General features: G+C 45.2%; 1 protein-coding gene across 4 annotated transcripts in view; it reads right to left on the bottom strand.

Annotated features, from left to right (window-relative positions):
* Positions 1-12,097, bottom strand: part of Evc2 (EvC ciliary complex subunit 2) — an 83,565-nt gene that overhangs the window by 56,320 nt on the left and 15,148 nt on the right. For all 4 annotated transcript variants that reach the window (XM_031341911.1, XM_031341912.1, XM_031341913.1 and 1 more), the window contains 2 exons: positions 8,378-8,512; positions 3,372-3,511 (listed from right to left, as the gene is read on the bottom strand). In XM_031341911.1, the coding sequence (XP_031197771.1) occupies positions 3,372-3,511; positions 8,378-8,512 (275 nt within the window). The remainder of the gene's footprint in view (positions 1-3,371; positions 3,512-8,377; positions 8,513-12,097) is intronic.

The raw sequence follows: 12,097 nt of genomic DNA, 5'->3' as shown, positions 1-12,097 counted from the left end.
CTCTCTCTCTCTCTCTCTCGCTCTCTCTCTCTCTCTCTCTCTCTCTCATAGTCACTTCTAGCAGCCTGGGATGCTATGAAGAGAAGTAGTTTGGGTACACAGGATGGAGGGGGAAGTTTCCCTAGCTCTGTATGACTCCCCAGTCTACTGTGCCCAGGCAGCTGCTACACTGACCAACTCTGGCTGACTCATGGATACCCACACCCCGTCCCACATCTAATACGTGCTGCCACCATTGTTCAGCTTAATGGATCTTCTCTGGGAAGAATTCCAGGGCCAGGCTTGATGCTGCATTCCTGGACTCTCTGCACTGAGGCTATGGAGGCAGGAGGATCCATAATAGTTCATATTCATGTTTGGTCACATAGCAAGTTCTGAGGCTAGCTTGGGTTACATGACACCCAGTCTCCACAAAGAGGAGGATAGGGAGGAGGAGGAGCCTTGAGTTCCCATTCCAAGGCATTTGTATTCTGCCCATGTATGCAGTACAAAGACAAACCCAGTATCTAGGCAATGCCCACTACTATGTTGAGCATCTAATGGGACCACAGCCAGGATCGGCTAAAATACTTGTCAACTAATCATTTTTAAAAAGTGTTCTAAGCATGAAGAAGCAACCCCAAACAATAAATGAGCCAAAGAAGCCAGCAAATGGCTCCATCTTCCTGGATTGTGGGCTTTCACAGAGGAGGACCACAGGCATTGCTTTTGCAGAATGCTTGAAAGAAAAAAAAAAGATGGGCATTATAAAGAAACAAACAAACAAACAAACAAAACAACACAAAACAAGAAAAAGTGAACCATATGGTTCACACACAAAAAACTACTCAATATGTGTATTTACAACTCCAGCACAACAAATACTCCCCACGCATCTGCTGCATACAAAACAACCTTCAGACAGCACAGGAGTGGCAGTGAGAGCTCAGAGCTCAGTTAGGGGAAAGAAGCACACACAGCTCTGAGGTCTCATGCTCTGTCTCAGCAGCATCTGAACTGGGGAGTTCTAAGAGACCATGCTTCAGCAGCACAGTGGATCTGTAAGCACTCTAGCCTGGGTGCAACTCCATGACCACCCACACCACCTCAGGTAAGCCACTGGATGGAGCCTGTCTGAATGGCAGCTCACTGGTCTGAAAACTGAGCAGAACTGAGAATTTCATATGATGCCAGATGCTTGGTGTGACCACGTTTTCAGTCTGGGTGGCACTAAATGACTGGAAGCGCACACACCATGTTCCTAGAACCTTCTGTGATCAGCCAACCTACCCAGTTTCTCCTTCCTCATAGCAGGTCCCAACATGCATTGGGACCAAGCCCACTTCCACTATGACCCCTGTCAGGGAACCTGATAAAGACCTAAGGATAAAAGCAGTTCTCCAATCCTCTTTGTGCGAGATGGCCTGTGAAGAAACCATGCAGAACTGAACATGCAAGCAAGCCCAGGGCATGCTCTGTGGGGAGTGAGCCAGCCGAGGGGAAATGGCACAGTGCTGCCTAGCCTTGGAAATGTGGCAAGAATCAAGCTGCCTGGCCTGTCTGCAGGGTAAGAATCCCAGCTAAACCTCCAGTGAGAATTGCAGGCAAGATAAATGACTTACTAAAGAAAAGGGCTATTTTTAGTAAGAAGCCCATGAGAGACTGATTTCCATGCAAACTAAGTCCCTGACATTTCCTTTGTGGGAGCTCCAAAACCTTAGTGGAGGTCAACACAGAAAGATAAAAGGTAACTGACAAGTGGAGGAGAAGGTAGGGAGGAAAGGGGAGGAGGAACAAAGGGAGGGAAGAAGGAGGGAGGAAAGGAGGAAGGAAGAGGGAAGGAGGGAAAGAGAGAGTAAGGAAAAGGAAGGCAGATAGGTAGGCAGGCAGACAGGCAAGCAGACAGACAGACAGACAGACAGACTGACTAGGTACTCAAACCAGTGTCCAACTGAGGCTGAAACTCAGTTGAATCAATAATTTTTTTTTTTTTTGAACTGGGGTGGGGAGACGGAGAGATGGCTCAGGGGTTAAAGCCACTGGCTGGTCCTCTAGAGGACTTGTGTTCAATCCCCAGTTCCCACACAGCAGCTCACACCCCTCTGTAACTCCAGTCCCATGGGATCCAACATCGTCTTCTGGCCTCTGTAGGCACCAGACACACATGTTCTGACACACGTTCTGCTCATACATACACACAGGCAGAACACCCATAAGAGGGGGAAGACAGAGAGGCGCTGAGAGGAGGAGGGATGAATTTCACTCTTGGGCTGAGTGCTCACAGTTCGCGCTTGCTGATCAATGTGAAAAGTAAGATCAGCGATCAAGAAGAAACAAGAGAAGGTTCCAGAGTCCCAGAGTAACTAAGAACGTCAATACTCTGGCATCAAAGTAAGCAAGTTGCAACGCAATGGAGAGTTTCCTGTGGTGGGGATGGAGGAGGCTGGGCTCCTTATACCCTTCACACCTTGAATCCAAAGCAGAGGCAGAGGGCAGACATGCTCCTGCTTAAGAGGACTACTTCATTGGTTCAGAAGCATGCAGAGTCCTGGATGTGTAAATTAAACACCCAGCTGCCAGGTACCTAAGTCAGATGGTTCCAGCTAACTCTTTGTTTTCATACTGGGGAGGAGGGGAACGCCTGACTTTTGGTTAGGAAATGCTTTGATAATTGCTTGTGTTCATATCACAATATATGAGATGGTGTTTTCGGTTCCCGGCAGGAGCTTGCACTCCAGCTGCCCACCCATTTCTGCCTTCCTAAGATAGGGTGGCAAATTTTAATTGCCATCCTTGGCATTCTAATCAGAGAACCGAGCAAAAATAAAGAAGGGCTTGTGAACAGCTGTCCAAAGCCTAATTACACAAGCCACGCACACTACCCTGAAATCCAGAAATGCATGGAGCCCTGGGCCCCACCACGGTGTGACATCGGTCCTGCGCACCCAAAGCTCCAGGCCTGGCTGCTCACAGAGCTCCTGAACAAGAGAGGAGCATCCTCCCATTGGGCAGAGTCCTCACTGCTGAGGACAAGTGGCTTAAAAAGTACTGTGAGTCCGACTCAGGATAGCTTTTGTCCGAGGAGGAGGAATCACAATTGAACTGCTAGCCATCCTCTGGAGGGAGTACTAACCTTCAAGTCCTCATGTAAATGGAAAACAACACCCACCCCCAAGTTGTTTCTGAAGACCTGTGAGTTAGTTTACATCCTTTTCATCCAGGGTTTGGCAGGATGGAGTACAGTGCAGGTCTTTATCAACAAAAGAGTTCCACCCGGCAAACCAAGGTGAGAAGTGATGAATGGATGACCAAGTAAACCCTAAAAGGACACTCCAAGCCCACAGACCCCAACCCATCACCTCCTGAGGGTAGATACGACTGAGGACTCTTACTCTTCTAGGGCTTGAAGCATGTTCCCAGGCTCCTCAGAAGTTAGGATGTCAACCACTTGGTCATTGAGGGAAAGGTCCTGGCTCACACCATTAGCAGAGGTGAAGGGCGAGGGCTCCAGCTTATTTTCAGGGCGCTGAACCTGTAGAAGTGGAGAGGCAGCTGGGTTAGCCTGCTGCAGAGCACTGTGTGCTGGGAGGGAAGGCAGGCATGTGTGTGCAGTCTGAGACAATTTTCTTTATGGTATGACTCTGGTAGGTTGACTCTTCTCCAGTGTATGGCCCCGCCTTTAGGAGTGTATGGAAAGTTCAAACCTGACTCCTTAGATTATTCTTAAAATTGGGGATGGACCTGGGAAGGGTTAGGGGAGAATTAGGGGAGTGACTACGATCAAAATACATTGTGTGAAATTCCCAAAGGATTAATAAAGTACATACATTTAAAATGACAGGGAAATATTTTTTTGTTTTGTTTGTTTTATATTCTTCTCTCATATATTACATCCCGACCACAGTTTATCCTTCCTCCCCAGCCCCAGTCTCTCCTCCCCACCTATGTTCTCCCCCAAATCCACTCCCCACTTCACCTCTCCACAAAAAAGAGCAAGCCTCCCAGGGACATGAGCCAAATAACCTCACACACACACACACACACACACACACACACACACTCACAAAAAAAAAAATCTACAGTAAGACCAGAGTGGGCAAGGCAGCCCAGGAGGAGGTAAAGGGTTCCACACATAGGCAAAAGAGTCTAGGACAGCTCCCACTCCCACTGTTAGGATTCAAACAAGAACACCCAAGCTACTCAAGCATAACATATGCAGAGGACCTAGGTCAGACCCATGCAGGCTGATCTCTGCAAGCTCCATTGGTCTCAGTCAGTTTACTCTGTAGGCCATGTTCTCATGGTGTCCCTGACCCCTCTGGTCCCTTTTTCCTCCCCCCTCTGCAGGATGCCCAAGCTCTACATAGTGTTTGGCTGTAAGACTCTGCATCTGCTCCCATCAATTGCCAGATAAAGGATCTCTGGTCTCTTTGATGACCTCTCTGTGTCTGTGGGTTGGAACATGATTATGATTTACTTAACAGCTAATATCCACTTAAAGTGAGTTTGTCTTTCTGGGTCTGGATTGTTTCACTCAGGATGATTTTTTTCTACTTCCATCCATTTGCCTGCAAATTTCATGATGCCACTGTTTTTAACAGCTGAGCAGTACTCCATTGTGCAAATGTACCACATTTTCTTTATCCATTTTTCAGTTGAGGGACATATAGGTTGTTTTCAGTTTCTGGCTATTATGAATAAAGCTGCCATAAACATAGTTGAACAAGTGTTCTTGCAATAGGTTGAAGCCTCTTTTGGGTACATGCCCAGGAGTGGTATAGCTGGGTCCTGAGGTAGGACAATTCCCAATTTTCCTAGAAACTACCATATTCGACTTCCAAAGTATAAGTTTGCATTCCCACCAGCAATGGAGGAGTAGTCTCCTTGCTCTACATCCTTCCCAGCATGAGCTGTCACTTGAATTTTTGATCTTAGTCATTTTGACATGTGTAAGATAGAATCTCAGAGTTGTTTTGATTTGCATTTCACGGATGGCTAAAGAGGTTGAACAAGTGTTTCTCAGCCATTTGACATTCCTCGGTTGAGAACTCTGTATTTAGACCTGCATCCCAATTTCTACTTGGACTATTTAGTTAGTTAGTTTCTTGAGTTCTTTATATATTTTGGGTATTAGCCCTCTGTCAGATGTGGAGTTGGTGAAAGTATTTTCCCATTCTGTCGACTACTGTTTGTTCCCACTGATGGTGTCCGTCACCTTTACAGAAGTTTCTCAGTTACTAATTGTTGAGCTTAGTGCCTGAGCTATTGGTGTTCTGTTCAGGAAGTGTCTCCTTTCCCAGTGAGTTCAAAGCTATTCCCCACTTTCTTTTCTATAGGTTCAGTGTATCTGGTTTTATGTTGAGATCTTTGATCTACTTGGAATTTTGTGCAGTGTGATAAATATGGATCTATTTGCATTCTTCTACATGCAGACTTCAGTTAGACCACCAGCATTTGTTGAAGATGCTTTCATTGTATATTTGTAACTTCTTCATCAAAAATCAGATGTCCATAGGTGTGTGAATTTACACCTAGGTCCTTGATTCAATTTCATTGAAAACTGTGTCTGTTCTTATATTACTACCATATGGTTTTTATTACTACAGCTCTGTAGGACAGCTTGAAGTCAGGGATGGTGATACCTCCAGATGCTCTTCTATTTTAAAGGATTGCTTAAACTATTCTGGATTTTTTGTTTTGTTTTATTTTTCCATATAAAGTTGAGTATTGTTCTTTCAAGATCTGTAAAGATTTGTGTTGAAATTTTCATGGTGGTTGCATTGAATCTGTAGGTTGCTTTTGGTAGAATGGCCATTTTTACTGTATTAATCCTACCGATCCAGGACCATTTGTAGACCGTTCCATCTCCTGATTCTCCTTTCTTCAAAGACTTGGAGTTGTTATCATACAGGCCTTCCACTTCCTTGATTAGAGTTGCCCCAAGATATTTTATATTATTTGTGGCTGCTATAAAAGGCTATTATGTTGATTCCCTGATTTCTTTCTCAGCCCATTTGTCATTTGTATATAGACGGACTACTGATTTTTTTCTTTTAGTTAATTTTGTATCCAGCCACTTCACTTGAGATGTTTATCAGCTGCAGGAGTTCCCTAGTAGAATTTTGAGGGTTGCATACTATCTTATCATCTGTAAATAGCAATACTTCTTCCTTTCTAATTTATATCATCTTTATCTCCTTTAAATACCTTACTGCTTTAGCTAGAACATCAAGTGCTATATTGATTAGATATGGAGAGGTTGGATACCCGCGTCATATTCCTGATTTTAGTAGAGCAGGTTTGAGTTTCTGCCCATTAAGTTTTATGTTGGCTATCAGCCTGCTATAAATCGCCTTTATTATATTTATGCATGTCCCTTGTATTCCTGACCTTTCCAAGACTTTTATTGTGAAAGGATTTTATCAAAGGTTTTTTCAGCATCCAATGAGATGATTTTCTTTCCTTTCAGTTTGTTTATATGGTAGATTACATTGACAGATTTCCATATATTGAACCATCCCTGCACAGAGAAATAATTTTTTAAGTCCTTCATCATCATCATCATCCACATCAGAGAAAAACTCATAAGTGGTCTCCCTGATGTGATCTTGCTGGCTGCTTCCTGAGGTACACACAGGCCCGTGAGATGGAACTAACACAGCCTCAGCCTGCAGGATTGGCTCCAAGTGTCTCTGATGGCATTCAAAGACACACCTGGTGTTGCTGGGGGTCCTCTCTTCCTACTATGCCCTGAATGTGTTATTTCCTGGGATAGAGAGCCTTTGAATCTGGCCTCAGGGTGCACTCCTGTGGAAATGAAGATCAGGAGCTGAAAAGGCTTAGGTCTAAAAGATCCCAAGTGGAATCTCTCAAAGCAAGCAGAAAGACCTCAATCTACCAGGAAGTACCCACAATGGTTCCTGGGACAAGAAGATGCCTGGTTAATGTTTGAAGAACAGGAAAGAGTTGCATGAGGGAAGATTAAGGAAGGGATTGGGAGCCCATTAGAGTGAGCAGGAAGAGCTAGGTTCCCTCAAGAAGGCCAATCACTGTGTACACCCAGAGGATGAGGCAAGGAATGGGAAGAAATGAGACACAAGTCAGTCATGAGGGACTCACAAGCCAGACCAAGGAATCTGGCTTCACCTCAGAATAGTGAGGCTCCTCAGCAGGTGGCAGAGAACAGGGCTTCAACTGGGGGTAGAATAAAACCACCCTACAGATGGAATGCTAGAATGTAAGGTTCTTATACCTGGCCACATGTAAATCATCCATCAGTCAGATATAAAATCAACTTAAATGTTCATCACAAACAAACACACAGTGGAATATTATGTAGCCACGAAAAGACACTATCCTGTCTCTTAGTTCTATTGCTTGAAGAGATCTCGTGACCAAGACAACTCTTAAAAAGAAAGCGTTTAAGTACAGGCCAGCTTACAGTTTGAGAGAGTTAGTCCATAATCACCATGATGGGAAGCATATAGGCATAATGCTAGAACAGTAGCTGATAGCTTTATATCCCAATCCTAGGCAGAGAGAGAGGGAGAGACAGGGCCTAGTATGGGCTTCTTAAACCTCAGAGCCCACCCCCATGAAATACCTCCTCAGTTGCATTGACTGGAGACCAAACATTCAAACATCTGAACCTTATGGGAATCACAGTCATTCAAAGGACTCCACTGTCAAAATGTGGATGGTCCTGGAGGATATTACATCTGAAATAAGCCAAGCGCTTATCTCCATCACAAGTAGAATCTAAAAAGATGAACCCTTCGAGGTTGAGCATAGAGTGATGGTTTGTAGGTTTGGGGAGGGTGCAGGGGAGGATATGAAGATGCTGCCCAGTGGTAGCCATGTTGGGGCAGGAAGCAGGAAAATGCTAGGCAGTTCCATAGCACAGAGGAGCAGCCTGGTTGCCAAGAAGGTGCCGCATAGTTCACACTAGCTGAAGAGAGCATGTTCATTTCCCCACACAGAGAAATGATGGCTGCGTGATGTGATGGTATGCCATGCCTAACAGCGCACTATAATACTGCACAAGCTTGCCAACCTATCACACTCTACCTGATAAGTTCACACAATTGTGTGTTAAGAATAATATTTATAGAAATAATCCTAGAAGCTTCCACTTAATTAATGAATTAATTAATTTGCTTATTTACTGGCAAAGCTGTGGATTGTCATGGCACAGGCTAGGCAATTGTTTTACCACTGAGATACATCTCCAGCTCCAGGGCTAATGATGAGTTTGTGTCCCTGGACAAGCAAGGTAAGCATCTGTCCTTAGATCACCAGTGGAGTCTGACTTGGTCCAGAGTTGAGACGCATCAGGCTAAAGAATGAGTGTCTACTTCACCCTACTGCCAACCAGGGCATCCCTGGGAGGGAGACTCACCCGGCATCTGGACAGCAAGCTTCCCTGCAGACACCAACCCCTCGCCAGGAAGAACATGGCTGCGAAGGTCAGGAGGAGGGAGATGAGGAAGGCTGCAATGAAGCCTGCTGCATGGAGCCCATGGTTAGGCAGAACCTGCATGGAAAGAAGAGAGTCTGAGATCCCTCATGTTACCACCACCTGCTTCTTCAGTCAGGTGAGAAGCCCCAGATAGAACAAAACAGAGAAAAAAGTACAAGTGCTGAGAAATACCCAGAGTCCACATGCCACAGAGACTGAAGGCAGAAGAATGGTTGCCAGAGGCTGGGAGAGAAGAAATGAGAGTGACTGCTTCTGGCTACAGAATTTCAAACTCCCGGACTGATGTGAATGTTCTGGAACACTAAAATAGTAATAGGTGCACTATACTTGAGTCACATAATATCAATGTCAGTAAATTTCCTATTTTGTTATTATGTGTACACATGTATGCATATGCACACACATGTATATATATGCATATGCATGCATATATGCATACACGCATATGGACATATGCATACACATGGACACATACACACAAGCATGTACACATGTACACATATACATATGCACACATATACAAATGCACACATGTACACATACATATGCACACACACATATGTACACACACACATAGCATCCACATTATAAAACCTAAAGCACCTCACCATCAGTCAGAACCTCTGTTTTTCGGGGGAGATTTAACTTGATTTATTTTTATTTCATGCGTATTGCATGTATGTTTGTGTGAAGGTATCTCTGGAATTATAGTTATAGACAGTTGTGAGCTACCATGTGGACCCTGGGATTTGAACCTGGGTCCTTTGGGGAGCAGCCAGTGCTCTTAACTTCTGAGCCATCTCAAGATATCTGAGCTGCCATTACTACTATGTACAGAAAAGGGCTCAGTGTAGAGGACTATCTAGGCAACATTAAATGGATGGAGGACTGAATGACAGAGTGGATACGAACAAACAAGACCCAACAGTGGCTCTAGGTGACCTGTTTGGAAGGCTGGCACCAGTGGGACCCCTCTACCAGGGTGACAGAAACCCTCTAGTGAGACAGGGACCAAAACTGAGGCAGTTAGAGCATTAGATCCAGCCTCAACTCCCCGTCCCTAAGTGTCCTCAGAAATGGCACAGCCAAATGCCACCACTAACCACAGTCAGCAGAGACGTTAGGACACAAACAACCTAAGCCGCAGATGTCTACACAGAAAGAGAAAAAGTGGCTACGATGTGACTGCCTCCACCCGCTAAACGCACTAACTCCTCCCACCCACCCCATCCCTGCCTCTTGCAAAGACTCATCACTCACCGTACCCACCCCTTTAATCACACACTCGCTGCAGCCTTGCCTCTGAGAGATTCTTCATAGCATTTATGAGGGGTGATACTGCACAAAAAAAGCCTTTCAAGGAAGACTTGAAAAGATGAGAATTCTAAGACACAATAAAGGCTTGTTTAGAAAGTTTGGTTTCAGTTATGTAATAAATGTATCTATAGGCTGAGAAGGCTGGAAACTCTCATTGCTCAGCTTTGCTGTGGGTGCAGAGGCTGGGTACAGAGAGATCTCGGGATGTCTAGTGGCCACACAGTAATCCTGCCCACTGACTCCTCCAAACACAGGAGATGGGCACACTGTGGTGAGTTTCCATGTGCCCTACTCCCCCAAATGCAGGAAATGGGGGAGCACATATGGTGTCTTTCCATGTCCACCTATTGCCCCAAACATGGGAAAAGGGGACACACACACAAGACTTTCCTGAAAGAGGTTTTAGCAAGTTTTAGATCTCTTGCTTGGCCTCCATACTCAAGGAGCAGGCGAGATGGTGGTGGCTCGCTGCCCCCTGTCCCAGTGACCCGGAAGGGCGGCAGGGACAGCAAAGAGACTCTTGGCTGATGAGTGAAATGCTCAGACTGGCTGCAGGAAGTGTCAGACATGTGTCACATGTCCTAATGCAGCCTTGCTATGATATATTATCTTAGTCATCAATTTGGCTAGATCTGAAATCAACTAAGAGACAAGATGCTGGGCTCAGCCCTGAGGGATTTCCTCAACCATGTGAAGTGAGAAGATCCATTCATAGTAAGTAAGCATGATTAGTGACTCCCAGTGGCTGTCCACATAAAAGGGGATCTGAGGGGCAGGGGGAAGCTTCACTTTCTGCCTTCTTGGTGAGTTCATTTACTCTGTTTGAAAGTTCACCCTCCCCATTGCCTGGCCACTACCAACCACCACCTTCATCCTACACTGATAAGGGAGCCCAGCTTCCAAGATGGGCTGAGGACCAGAGACTCCAGGAATCCTCTAACTTCGGAGCCACTTTTGGATTACTGAGGTACCCAGCCTGGTGAATGGAGAAGCTACTGGTTCCTCAGCCTCCCCTGGTGGAAGATAGCTGCTGTTGGACAAGCTAGCCTAGTGGTTGTCAACCTGTAGGTCTCAATCACTTTGGGAGTTAAAAAGTCCTTCCACAGGGTTCACATATTATATATTCTGCATAGCAGATATTTTTATTATGATTCATAACAATAGCAAAATTACTGTAATAAAATAGTAACTATAATAATCTTATGCCTGGGGTCACCACAACATGAAGAACTATGTCAAAGGGTTGCAGCATTAGGAAAGCTGAGAACCGTTGGTATAGACCATCTTATGCAAATGAATCTAATAAACACCTTTAAATAAATCTGTGTTATTCGGTCAAATAACCCTGACTAATAAATACACTTGCTGATTCCAATAGAGCAGAGTTTGGCTCTGGAAACACCAGAGGACTCCTCACAGCCTGAGCCCTGGAGAAGGCCCCTTTCCATCCTTGTGTGAGGGCTAGGCCTTGGAAGATGAGGCACATTCATTAAGAGAATGTTCATTACCACAATCACAAGGGCATCTGCCACCTCTTCCAACTGACTGGCAATCATCATTGGTGCCAATCAACTCAATCAAGAGATATTTACTGAATGATTGTCACTTACCTGGTGAGCCAGTAAAGGGAACACAGAGCAAATTAGATCAGGCACCTTCCTTTGGAGCTCTCAGACCAACACAGAAAACCACGATCTACATCCTTAACTGGCCACACTGAACTGCAGGCTTGTTAAAATTGCCAGCTTCCTTTCCATCTCTTCTGAGCAGGGTTTTGGCTCCTAGGAGGTGCTGAGCATCACCTTATAGCTGTGGAGTTTGCTCCCAGAATACCTGGAATCAAAGGCCATGCTACGATCTGCTAGCCCCGCAAGCAAGAGTTAACAAGTGGTCCTTCTTTTCTCTAAAGGCCAGTCTGTAAGCTTGGGTCTTGGCCAGCATCTGGGCACTACATCTAGAGGGGAGGCCACCATTCACTTTGCATCCTGTATAAGCAATGAGATCCCTGCTGAGCACCTGCTTCCTCCTCCTCTCCCTCCCCCTCTTCCTTCCCCTCCTTCTAGATTTAGGAATTGGTGTGAGCGAGGCATAGGGTACCTGAGTGACACTCAGTACCTAAAGAATGTTCACAGGCTCGAGAGATGGCTCAGTGGGTAAGAGCACTGTCTGCCCTTCCAAAGGTTCTAAGTTCAAATCCCAGCAACCACATGGTGGCTCACATCCATCTGTAATGAGATCTGACTCCCTCTTCTGGAGTCTCTGAAGACAGCTACAGTGTCCTTACATATAATAATAATCTTTTTTTTTTTTTTTTTTTTTTTT

This window comes from Mastomys coucha, unplaced genomic scaffold (genome assembly GCF_008632895.1).
Source record: "Mastomys coucha isolate ucsf_1 unplaced genomic scaffold, UCSF_Mcou_1 pScaffold22, whole genome shotgun sequence".
Taxonomy (NCBI): domain Eukaryota; kingdom Metazoa; phylum Chordata; class Mammalia; order Rodentia; family Muridae; genus Mastomys; species Mastomys coucha.
The sequence above is the reverse complement of the archived record's forward strand: the minus strand, read 5'-3'. Positions and strand labels throughout refer to the sequence as shown.